The 13693-nt window shown below is 40.0% G+C and overlaps 1 protein-coding gene across 1 annotated transcript; it reads right to left on the minus strand.

Moving 5' to 3' along the window:
- Nucleotides 1–868: 868 nt before the first annotated feature.
- LOC111571078 (G-protein coupled receptor family C group 6 member A-like) lies at nucleotides 869–12922 on the minus strand. Its single transcript, XM_023274152.2, has 6 exons — nucleotides 12753–12922; nucleotides 12359–12671; nucleotides 10820–11608; nucleotides 9200–9412; nucleotides 9000–9117; nucleotides 869–4304 (listed from the first exon to the last, which is right to left on the minus strand). The coding sequence occupies exons 1-6, from the start codon at nucleotides 12920–12922 to the stop codon at nucleotides 3376–3378; spliced, it is 2532 nt and encodes an 843-aa protein (XP_023129920.1). The 3' UTR covers nucleotides 869–3375.
- Between the last annotated feature and the right edge of the window lie 771 nt (nucleotides 12923–13693).

Below are 13693 nucleotides of genomic sequence, written 5' to 3' on the forward strand. Positions count from 1 at the left end.
TGGTGATTGCTGGGGCCTTGAGGGAGGAGGAGTCGTCATGGTAGACCAATCCTGTGGGTCAGGCAGTGTGGTGAACCAGGGCTGGGAGGAGGTCTGGAACTCCAGGCTAATTACTCCTCATGAGTGCCAGGTGGGATCTGGTGCTCAATCCTCAGCCAGCTGAAATCAATCACAGTTCCAACCACACATCCACCAGCAGCTGTAACAGTGTTAATAACAGTCATTTACCAGAAGTTTATTGTATTTTAAAGTATGTCTTTTCAAAAATATACACTATCGTTCAAAAGTTTGGGGTCACCCAGACATTTCCATGTCCCTGAAAACTCCCACTTTTATCCATGTGCTAACATAACTGCACAAGGGTTTTCTAATCATCAATGAGCCTTTCAACACCATTAGCTAACACAATGTAGCATTAGAACACAGGAGTGATGGTTGCTGGAAATGTTCCTCTGTACCTCTATGGAGATATTCCATTAAAAATCAGCTGTTTCCAGCTAGAATAGTCTTTTACCACATTAACAATATCTAGACTGCATTTCTAGACTTTCATTTAATGTTATCTTCATTGAAATTTTTTTTTTCTTTCAAACATAACATTTCTAAATGACCCCAGACTTTTCAATGGTAGTGTATGTGTGGAAAAGAAGCATTTCTGGTGATACAAAAGCTACCATTTCAGCAGCAAAAAATGTGAACCTACTTCCTGAAACCTTTGTGGAGAAAAGTGCTCCACTGCTGAGCTCCATTTTGCCAATGTACAGGTTTCTTTGGAGACAGGATGACAGTCACATTTTCTGAAGAGAAATTGGTCAAATCTGAATGACTGGCCTGCATTTGCATGAAACTGCAACCCTTAGCTCTCCCATCCATCTCTGTCCTGCTGCTGAAGTGCTACATTTTTGACAGGTATTTTTCAAATAGTGGAGAAACTTGTGTCAAATTATCAGTTACATTTCCATCACAGTGAACGTTCAGGAGAAGATTTCACACTTGAGAAGCTACTGAGAAATTGTCCATTTTGCCTACGTTCATCCCTGTCCTCAAGTTTATGGACCATCTGCAAGGAGAACCCCCAGCACCCTCATTAACTCCCAACAGGCTGCCGTCCTTCCTTTTCCCCCTTCCCTCCCCAGAGAGGAAGACACCTCCGCTAATGCTACTGTTGAGCCTGCTGGCTGAAAAGAATGTTTCAGATGCGTTATATCAAAAAATCAGGGATCTAAATATGACACAAAATCCAGGTAACAGACATATTCCTGCTTCAGGTTATAATTCAGAAAAAAAAACATTCCAAAACAGCTCTTTGCGTTTGTCTTCTAATTTCAATTTCATGGTGGGATATGTAGAGCCAAAGTACTGACAACAATTACGATTCATTTATTGACAGTATACAGCAATATATAGTGTAACATTTCCTTAAATAAAAGCTGCAAAATATTGTTCAATGTGATCATTAGTATGTCCGACATATTTGTTTCACATGTATCTGAACAAAAATATGAAAAAATATGAAAAAAATAAGAATATATACACAACAGGTTGGTCAAAAGCAAAAAGCAATCACACCTATATTAATTTAGTCAAGTGTATAAAATGGCTTTATACACTGGAAATTCAAAAGAAAAAAGCAAGATTGCAGTTTAGCTGAACTTTTTTTTAACTAATTATCTCATGATACCAGTGACAGCAACAACTGTGAAGCAGGAGTTTGTAATGAAGACAAGCCGGAACCTTTTCAACTTCACGTTCTAGGCAGACTTTGCTTACGTGTGACAGAACCACACTAGCTATTACTCTCTCTTGTCAGTCAGATGCTTCGTATTTTGGGATTGTTAGCAGAAAGTAGTGTACGTGTCACACTGCTGTCTTCATTTACTCATTTTTAAGGAATCACATACCATGTCAAAGGGGGCAGAGCCACCCAAAAGGGTCATGTAGCACAGAAAAATATTTCTGTGGCAGTCAGTGTAAATGAATTAGTACACTGATAGGCACACAGATTGGTAGCATGTGTGAACTGTGGCTACATTCAACTTTCTCTCCTTAGTCTGCCAGTACCTGGTTAGAATTATGGGCATAAGGGCATAAACTGAACTAAGTAGGTGTACATGCTGATAATCCATCCATCCATTATCTATAATTGAGACGGAAATTAGCCGTATGGCTACAATCTATCATATTTACATGAAAATGTAGATCAATACGAATTGTCCCATTTTAAAAATAAATGAATAAATGAAAATGAAATGAAAATACACCGTTTAATCCTCATCAGAGTCGCGGCGAAGCTGGAGTCTATCCCAGCTGACTTAAGCTGAAGACAGGGGACACCCTGGACAGGTCACCAGTCTATCACAGGGCTACATATGGAGACAAACAGTCACACTTGCATTCACACCTACAGACAATTTAGACTACTAACTAACCTCATATTTTTGGACTGTGGGAGGAAGCCAGAGCACCTGGAGAAAACCCACACATGCACAGGGAGAACATGCAAACTCCATGCAAAAAGATCCTGGGAAGGCGGGGTTGCAAACCAGGGATCTTCTAGCTGCAAGGCGACAGTGCTAACCATCAAGCCACTGTGCAGCCCACATGCTGATAATTTATTATTTAATATTTTTAGAGTCAGGGTGACAAATTCGCATGTCCAACAGATTGTGATCTTCTGAAAAGGGCAGCAAATCAAACACGTCAGTCCTCATACACCACTTTGTACTTTTCTTATTAGTCTGTTGCCACAGAATATTAATCTATCTGTGCTGATTTCCTCCTAAGTAGTTTTTATACTGCCACATGACCAGGTCAGCTGGGCAAGGCAGCTGATCTGGTTGTACATGCATTACAGTGCCCCCAAGTCCTACATTAAAAATTTGCAAGAGACAGACTAAAAACAGTCGATGTGTCCATGGGTCTACTTCAATCCAAAGTTCTGTGGAAACAGACACACAGAGAGTGGAAGAGACAGTAGCAGAGAGAAAGAGGACAGGTCCACTGAAAATAGTGCTACTCAAGCTGAGGAGAACTTGTTAAAGCCATTCAGTGCATGTCTAATGCACAAGCTTTCTGGTTGTAAATGACAGGGAAGTGAGGGGAGAGGTGTGATGCTGGTGCTCTAGCAACACCTAGTGGTTCTAAAAAGGCTGCACACACAACTGTCAACCAAGAGATATTACACTGGAAAATGAATAGGTCAGAATCAGTTCCAGATATACTGAGCCTTTGATTTAAAATGTAATAGCAATAAAAGGATGGATTAAGCTCAGGTCAAACATGGCATTTTGTGGGCAATAACATGTTAAATTGTCCAGTAGAGACACGCTGGCTACAACTTCACCACGGGAAGACGTTATGGATATGTGTGTGGAACTATGATCTCACCACAGCCACCCCCTTCTGCTCATAATATTTCCTGATGTACTCAGTGATGGCATTTTCATTATTCAGCTCCTTTCTGAACACCATAATGTAACACTTAGGGGCCAAGTGACAGCCGAGGATGCTGTAGCTAGAAATGAGAATGGTTGCACTTTCAATGGCTGGTTTGTACTTCCCTGTCAGAGTGAGATAAAGTGGGGTGAAGACAGCCCAAATGATTAAAATCAGCAGCATACTGACAGAGATCAACACCGCATTTTTATATAAATCTGGCAACTGTTTACCTTTGAATGCAAACAGGAAACAAATAAAGCCCAAAAGAGCCTGATAGGCTATCATGGCTAAAATGAACCCACGGGTCTTAATCTCACACTGGTGCAGGATGGTCGTATTTGATGGCAGCTCTGTGGGAGTTGGTGGGTTTATGGTCAGCCATGACACAGACAGAACCAGCTGCACCCCAGAGACGATGGTCACCACAGCCACCGGCCGGTTACATTTCTTTATCCAGGATCCTAACTTCAGATGAAAGTTGAAGCCCACCAAGATCTGAAGCAAGTTCGCCAGAATGCAGGAGATGCAGATGGAAAAGACTATGAAAAAGAAAGGCATGCATATAAAGCATGAGGCCTTGGTGGGTTTGCCCATGAAGACAAAGGTAAGGCAGAAGCTGGCCAGCAGGGAAAGAAGTTCCAAGAAACACAGGTAACCTCCAACTGCCTTAACAATAGGAGTTGAAGAATAGATTGCAAACAGAACAGTGAACCCAATGGTAACAATTATTCCTAAGATCCCAAAGGAATTCAAAATGATAGAGAAGTGATCTGACCAAAAGAGATATTCATCAGCTTTGTTGAAACACGCATCCCTCTGTCCCTCGAGTGAATACTGTTTTACACCACAGCGCTTACACTCCGTACCTGCAGAGAAAAACAAAGAAAAGCAATTTTAACTGCACAAGGAAAGAAACTAAATTTGACTTATTCATCTTGAAGAATAAAACGCCTTTATAAGGACAATGTGAAAAATACCTAAAAATAGATTTTGTTTTAGGCTGCACAGTGGCGTAGTGGTTAGCACTTTCGCCTTGCAGCTAGAAGATCCCTGGTTCGCGTCCCGGCTTTCCCGGGATCTTTCTGCATGGAGTTTGCATGTTCTCCCTGTGCATGCGTGGGTTCTCTCCGGGTACTCCGGCTTCCTCCCACAGTCCAAAAATATGCTGAGGTTAATTGATTACTCTAAATTGCCCGTAGGTGTGAATGTGACAGTGCTTGTTTGTCTCTGTATGTAGCCCTGTGACAGACTGGTGACCTGTCTAGGGTGTCCCCTGCCTTCACCTGAGTCAGCTGGGATAGACTCCAGCCCCCCCATGACCCTAGTGAGGAATAAGCGGTGTATAGATAATGGATGGATGGATTTTGTTTTACATAAATGAGGAAGTACCAGGCCACAGCATCTGATCACCATTACAGCATTACAGCACGGTACTATGAGAGAAAAGTTATGCAGTGTTTGCAAATGAAGGCAAAACTAACTTAAGACAAGACGGGCAACAAGGAGAATTAAATCTGAACATCAAATTCAAAAACACTATTAATGAAATAGAGGGTTTAAAATTTGAAACTTTTAGTGTATACACTTTTTTTGAATGCATTATGTAATACCAGTAATGCAACAATTCTGCAATTTCATTTAGCAGACCCTTTTATCCAAAGCTACGTACATCTGAGAATAGATACAACATAAGCAAGGATCTAATCAGGAGAAAACAACCTGGATAAGAGCCATAAACCAAGTTCAAATGTGATAATAGGACTGTGGTGCCTACAGGCAGTGCAGACATAATAGGATTTTTTAATATATGTTTTTGTAGTCTGTCAAGTGCAAAGGTGTTCATTGAAGAGCCAGGTTTTCAATCTTTTCTTAAAGACTGAGAGGGATTCTGCAGATTGAGCAGAGTTTGGTAACTTGTTCCACCACTGGGGAATCATAGAGAAGATTTTAGCTATCATCATTTGGCAACAGATGGTAATTAGATGTTTCTTCCTCAAATATTAACTATCATTTAGTATCCCTTTAGCTTATCATAACACATGACCTGAGCACATTATTATGCCTCATAACATGAACAATATGGCAGTGGAATCACAAACACAGTCCAAGCTGATGTACGGACTAGACATGCATAGTTTTTGGGAGGAGCAGGGTTAGAAAAAGGGAACGTTTATGTGGGGTTTTTTGTTTTTGTTTTTGTTTTTGCAGAAGGGAAGGTGGAATGGAATTTTTAGAAGAGCAACCTTTAATGAAAACTTCCTTGTTCTTTGTTATATTCAATAGTGACATCAAACAATTTCTCAAAATACATTCATGTTTTACAATTACTATCCCAAAGACATGAAAAAAAACATTTATCAACATAGATACTCTCTCTGTAGTTTTTCTGTATAATCACCAAAATTGACTTCCCATGCTTGTGTTAATATAATATTTAACAGTAGAATTAAATTGTCTGCATAGTTACTATTAAAACAATAAGATAAAACATAGCCATTTTGTTGACTTTTTTTAAAAACGAAACGCAAGCCTCTTTTTTGACATTAATGGTTTTTGCTTACACAACCTGGTAAAAATAAGTTGTACACTGCCTGGCCAAAAAAACAATTACCACTTGGATTGAACTAAACAGGTAAGAGCCTTCCATTGGATAATTACTGCAGTGTTGAATATGTTTCAGCTGGCAGCAACTTCTTTAACCCTCGCTGATGCAGTGAGGAGCTTCTCATTTCTTAAACAACCATGTTGGAAGACATATCCTGTGGTCATGAAAAGGATGTTAATCTGTCTCAGAAGGATCAAATTACTGGCCTACTAAAAAAAGAACCATCCAATGCATCATTAAAACCTTGAAGGATAGTGGTGAACCATCATCTTTAAGGAACAAATGTGGTCAGTCATGTGGTCTGATGGGTCCAGATTTACCCTGTTCCAAAGTGATGGGGGCATCAGGGTAAGAAGAGAGGCAGATTAAGTGATGCCCTCATCATGGCTAGTACCTACCAGCCTGTGGGTGTTAGGGTTATGATCTGGGGTTGGTCAGGTTCAGCAACATTATGTTCCCAAAGAATGAGGTCAGCTGATACCTGAAGATACTGAATGACCAGGTCTTTCCATCAATGGAGTTTTTCTTCCCTGATGACATGGACATGTTCCAAGATGACGATGCCAGGATTCATGGGGCTCACATTGTGAATGAGTGGATCAGGGAACATGAGGCATCATTTTCATACATGGACTGGTCTCCACAGAGTCCAGACCTCATCCCCATTGAGAATCTTTGGGATGTGCTGGAGAAGACTTTGCTCAATGGTCCGACTCTCCCATCATCAATATAAGATCTTGGTAGAAAATTAATGCATCTCTGGACAGAAATAAATGCTGTGTCACTGCAGAAGCTTACTGAAATGATGCCACAGTGAATGAGTGTGTCAGGCTGGCTGCTGCCAGGCCTAGGTAGTGCTCTCCCTCTCATCTTCTTTCCTTTTAGGGCAGTCCAGCAGTGCAGAAGGAGCGACAGGTGTTCCCCATCTGCCACAATCAGTCAGCTCAGGAACAGGTGGAATGCAACCAATCAGGCTTCATCCATTCGGCAATATAGCCAGACGCCACCCATCTCTCAGTGCCGGATCGTGACACAGCTCGTAAAAGTTCACAGCCTGATTTACCAGCCTTTCTGTTTGTTGCACTACAGATCTGTTAACCTCCGTTGTCCTCCTTTATTCCAGTTCCAGACCCACCTGCTCCTGCCGTTCTGCCGTCAGCACTGGATCATGGTTATCACTCCAGAGAAGAGGCAGCACTCACCTGAGCCGACTCCCTCCTCCTGGCGTCCTTCCCTACTCACCTGTTGCTGCTTCACGCCATCCATCATCAGGCCCAAAGCACGCTGCTCCAAACCCTGGCTGCCACCGCTGTGAACCACTTCTGAGCATATCTAATAGTATTCGTGAGTTTGTAGTCCTGTCGTAGTCAAAGCTAAAGGCAGTCCAACAAGATATTAGTGTGCGACTTTTTTTTTGGCCAGGCAGTGTACAATCACTAGCAGCTGCTGTATTTGTAACAAAACGCCTTTCAGTTTTTGTCCTTTTGAAATTCATTGTAAACTGATTTTCTTGATGTTCTGATAAAACCTTGTCAAAATACAGTTATGTTGTAGGTTCACAACTATTGACCTAATTCTTAAGAGAAAACTATTTTTTAAAATTGCATAACTAGTCCGCCAAGGAATGCGGTGGAGTTATGAGACGATTGGTGTTGGTTTGTCTGTCTGTCCATCTGTCTGTCTGTTCGCAAACATTACTCAAAAACACGCAAATGGATATCGATGGCATTTTCAGGGAAGGTCTGAAATGACAAGGATATTTTAGAAGTGATGTGGCTTATAGTCTGGATCCAGGGATTTGTTAAAGATTTCTGTATCACTGCAAGATAGCAGCACAGCGTCACTGTAACTATGACAACAAGTGAACACTATGTCAGCTGCCTGCTGATGATCACATAATTGTGATCCTACTACAAACCCACCGCTGTGGACCATAATTTTTTTTAAAGGTATCATCAGTTGGAAATAATACAATGACTGAGCAGCCTTGGTGGAGTACTGCGTTCTGAGTGCTTTTCTTATTTTAATCTAAATTGATGGCAGAAAACTACTCTATAGTAATAATTTTATTACTATACTACTATTTTTCTTCATGTTCAAGCTATTGTTTAAAAAGTGAAGTTTATGCAAAATGGTGGGAAATTTTACTCACTGAATGTAGATTTAATTTTTAAAAAGTTTTTTACAGAGTGCAGTAAAATCATGAATATACTTTTTGTATGACCCATGGATAGCAAAGATACATGTTTGCCATAGGCATGAAAGACACTCCCGAACTGGTTTAAGTTTTGATCGACTCAAAGTACCAAATAGACTTCAGAGGAGAAACTCTGAATCGCTCTAATTTGGTAGCTCAGTTTCAAAGCAAAGAGCCACTGGAATGCTTTGTAATCAGCAATTACTATTTGTTAGGTTTCCTGAAATTTCAGCAATTTCACTTCAAATGTGTGGGTCAGGGTGTTACAGTGCAGATCTCTGATGTATGTCCTGGCCTGGGGATCTGTCTGCATGAAGTTTCCCTGTTCTCTCTGTACATGTGTGGATTTTCTCCAAGTAGTCCAGCTTCCTCCCACAGTCCAAAAACATGCTGAGCTTTAGTGGTAATTCTCAATTGAATGTGAGTATGTTTGTTTGTCTCTCCATGAAGCCCTGTAAAAGACTGGCTTCACCCTAAGTCAGCTAAGTCACCCTTGCGACCCTAATGAATGGATGAATGGAGGATGGTCATCCAAAAAAAAAAAAAAGGCAAATCAGACACCCTCCTCAGCACAGAGTCAGTTTTACACACATGCAAATACACACAACCATAGTTCCTGTCTTTGTTTTGACTAATCCTAATTTCCTGGAACTACTTGCCTAAATGGAGGCCTTTCATTTATGAAGGGAACCTGTTCAGCTGTCAGTAGATATTATAATGTATTTTTATGATGTGGGAGATTTGTAACCAATCACATACCGTTTCCAGGGGAAAACTCTCCAGTTGTACATTTCACACAATCATAGCAACATTTTTTTCTTTGTACTTTCATCTCTTGTCCTGGTTCACATGTTTTAGAGCAGTTGTAAGCAGTTACCTTTGAAAGACACAACAGAATCAGTATAATGTATTCATAAATAATTCAGGAAAATAAATAAATGATGAAACTTTCACCTCACCGTCACATTTTTCATGCTGCTAAGAAGATATTCTGGGATTCTGATTGTTCCATTGGGCCAGTATTCTCCAATAGTTCCTATTTGTGAGCCCTGCGTGGATTTAGACATGTTCCAGTGTACAATATCATATCCCAAACTGGGGTCTCCTTTGTCGTTAAAGAATATATGTGTGGTGTTCACAGTGAAGTTGACCTTTTGGATTTCCATGAGAAGCTATGGAGAAAATTATAAAGAAAACCAAATTAATATGAAATCAAGACAATCTGTTATAAAATTTAAAATATACTTTGGACTTCATAGAAGATGCTTTTAAAAATGCTGGAATATTTTCAGTGTAAGTAGCACATATTTACACTACTGTTCAAAAGTTTGGGGCCACACTTGGAAATTTCGTTATTTTTTAAAGAAAGGCAGTTTTTTTTTTCAATGAAAATAACAATAAAATGATCAAAAATCTAATCTCGACATTGTTCGTGTGGTAAATGACTATTGTAGCTGGAAACAGCTGATTTTTAATGGAATATCTCCATAAAGGTACAGAGGAACATTTCCAGCAACCATCACTCCTGTGTTCTAATGCTACATTGTGTTAGCTAATGGTGTTGAAAGGCTCATTGATGATTAGAAAACCCCTGTGCAATTATGCTAGCACAAGGATAACAGTGTGAAATTGTCCTGAAATTGTCTGGGTGACCCCAATCTTCTGAATAGTAGTGTACATTTTCTAAATATCAGACAATACATTGTTCTGTTGCTAATCTATGAGTGTAATAGTGAAGACAATGACTGATTTAGCAAGAAAAAGACAAGAAAACAACCTGCACAACACACCCAAGAAAGACAAACTGTATTCTGTATTCCATAAAACCATGATTGTTCTCACTTTGAACGGGCAGGCAGATACCACAGATGCATGTACTTATTATTATTCTATGTATGGACTCTGTTCCATACGTATGTAGTAGTTCGTATTTACATATTCAGCACATACACACTAATACACTAATGCCTTTCCAACATAGTCTGCCATATTATGAAAACAGCTGACCAAAACACTTCTGAAAAAATCTAAGGTGACAAATAAGCCATGCAGCAGCTTCATCTTTTTTCATTATAGATTGACATTAGTTAGTTTAAATGTGTTTGTGGAGTCTCTATGGGAAGTGAGTGATGGCTAAACTCCCTAATTTGCATAAAATAGCCTAGATCACAACTTGTGCAAATGTGAAGCGAGCAAAGCAATGCCCTGTCTCTTGAAGCACATTGTGGAGCTACCAGAATGCACTGTGTGGCTCCTTACGTAGACAATGAACAGGAAGTGCTGAGCATCCTGTCGACACACCGCTACGGTGTCTCCAGCTCTTCGTGTGTGCAGTGACAAAGGAGTACAATCAAAGCATAACACTTGCCTTAGACAGCACCAAGCTAGCTGTTTTCCTATACTGACCATCTATATGCCAGGCTAAATTAACCAGCTGCTAATTGTAGCTTCGTATTTACAAGATAGACATAAGAGACACAGCATCTTGTCATCTACTTATGCAAAAAAAAAAAAAAAAGCACATCTAAAAGTGATACAGTAGCAATGTAGTTTAGGTCTGCAAGATCTCTTTACTGTACCTCCACAGCTGTAAATTTGGGGCCACGTTCACACTGTTGGTTGCTACATTTCAGTAAGCGTCTGAGACCCTCAACAATGACTTGGACAGCTAAGTAGATACTGTATGATTCATCCTGGTCAATGTGAGTTGCCAAACAGCTGGGGTGCAGACACTGTTGGTTGTTGGTCAGCAAGCAGTTTTGTTCTTCGTTCTCCTCAGACTGATTTAAGCAAAGTGGATAGCGGGTCAGATGATGTTTGATAAAGCTGTTAGTAGTTCCATTAAACACAGAGGTGACATAGTCTTTGAAACCAGGAACCTCTTTCCTTTTAAAGATAAATCCAAAAACTTGCCCAGCCCTCTCAAAGTGTGGCATTGAAGAGATCTTTGAAGAGGTGGACCATGTATCACTTGCAATCCATGTTCTGTTTAGCTTAGATTCAATAGCTTCTTTCATGATGATTCTAGCATAGGTGTCCTTGGTGAATAAGATGATGGCCTCAGCTGAGGAGTCATTGATTTTTTCCACCAGCTTAGGTAGCAATGAACTGTTTTGGTTGAAGTTACCAGGCAGGATTAGAATGAATTCAATGCAGATGTCCTCATTCATGAAGTGGTCCTCAAGGCGATCACTACCATACTTGCCATACTCATCATCGCTTCCCACAATTACCACTGTTTTCCAGTTAAACTCCTTCACTAGCTCAACAATGCCCTTTGTTTGATATGCATCACTAGGCACTGTTCGCAGAAAAGAGGGGAACTTGTACTTCTTGCTGAGAACCTCACTGGTTGATGCATGACTAATCTGCAAACAGGAATAAAATCATGTTAATATAGTTCCCCATTCATTTTTCAACAGTGAGTCATTTTTAACAAGAAAAGCACTCAGAGAGCGCAACACTCCGCCAAGGTTGCTCAGCTGTTCTGGGATTTCCGATGGCTGAAATCTTGAAAAAAATTCATGGCAGAAATCACGGCAACATAGAATGTGACCATTTAATATAGATGTACCCACAAACAGGCGTGTGTTATGCATGTGTACATTATGTATGGATACCGAATGGTGTGACCTAAATATGTATCGGATGGTGGGAATTTATGGGACTCGGAAACACCCCCACAATTTAATCACTTGTTCCTTGTATTGTTTCCGACGGATAACTCCCAATAAGACCGCAGCGGTCTATTTGTAGTAGGATCACAATCATGTGTTCACTTGTTGTCATAGTTATAGTTATCTCGCAATGATACGGAAATGTTTAACAAATCGGAGGATCCAGACTGTAATCCACATCATTGACAAAATCTAATGAGGTGGTTCTTGTGTCATTTCTGACCTTCCCTGAAAATTTCTTCCAAATCCATTAGTCCGTTTTTGCGTAATGTTGCGCACAGACAGACAAACAGATTAAAAGGCAAACGTATCCTGATCGTCACATAACATCACCAAGTTCGTTGGCAGAGTAATGAAAAAACAGGTCATACTTATTCTTAGATAAATTGTGAGTCTTTCTAGTTTCAGATAATGAAGATATCAAATACAAAGAAGACAAACCTGGGCAACTGATGACAGAGCAAGAATTCGTGCAACAGCTATCGACACTTCAGAATACCTTTCACCAATCACCACCTTTGTTTGGGGTTCAGATAAAGCAGACTGAATGTTTTCAGGTACTAAGCAGCTCTGAGGGTCTGACTGGTTCTTCAACAGTTGGAGTGCTGCTCTAATGGCGATGCTGACATCTCCACAAGTGTCATAGATGTCATATCCTATGGTGAAGTTGGGTAGAACTCTTGGTGTGCGCTGGTTTACTTCCCTGATGGCATGTATCATCACTTGAGTATGCAGGAATACGTCAAATTCATAGCTACAAAAGTTAACAGAAGACAGATAAAATTTCCACTGTCATTTACATATAACACACTCTCGTAGTCAGTCTTTTACTTACTTATTACAGGCGATAGCTCCAGGCAGTGTGGTGCGGTTGGTTTTTGAGTGTATAGGGAAAAGTCCTCCAATAATGATGTCCCCAGGAGAGTATGCATGCAGAGGACTATTCACTCCTAAGCAAGAGTGATATATGCTCATGATGCTGACAAATAACCACAACATGAACATGATGGCTACACGCAGGTAAAATAGATGAATGTATGCGTTTGGTCTCGTCTCTGAAATATGAACTGGTTTCTGGACTGCAGCTGTCATATAACTTCCCCTTGTGGATCATTTGCATTATCATCTGTTTTAACTGGCACAAAAGTAACAAGGTGATTTGAACTGCTCATAGATAGGGACTGACAGTTCAATATATTTTGACAGTTGACAATATTTTGAACTACGGTATCTCTTGTTTTGTTCATCAGAATTACTAAAGGTCAGACGTCAGAATTTCTATGGAGCCTGTTACACAAATACACTACTGTTCAAAGTTTGGGGTCACTTAGAAATGTCCTTGTTTTTTGAAAGAAAAGCATTTTTTTTCAATGAAGATAACATTAAATGAATGATAAATCCAGTGTAGACATTGTTAATGTGGTAAATGACTATTGTAGCTGGAAACAGCTGGTTTTTAATGGAATATCTCCATAGAGGTACAGAGGAACATTTCCAGCAACCATCACTCCTGTGTTCTAATGCTACATTGTGTTAGCTAATGGTGTTGAAAGGCTCATTGATGATTAGAAAACCCTTGTGCAGTTTTGTTAGTACATGAATAAAAGTGTGCATTTTCATGGAAAACATGAAATTGTTTGGGTGACCCCAACCTTTGAACAGGAGCGTACATCTTGATTGTGTGTTATTATTCTAAATATAGAGCAACATGTGTATGGCTTGTATTGTAGCAGAGCTTTTCACTGATCTACGGAGGTGTAAGCTGCATTTTTTTAA

This window comes from Amphiprion ocellaris, chromosome 20, assembly GCF_022539595.1.
Source record: "Amphiprion ocellaris isolate individual 3 ecotype Okinawa chromosome 20, ASM2253959v1, whole genome shotgun sequence".
Classification (NCBI taxonomy): domain Eukaryota; kingdom Metazoa; phylum Chordata; class Actinopteri; family Pomacentridae; genus Amphiprion; species Amphiprion ocellaris.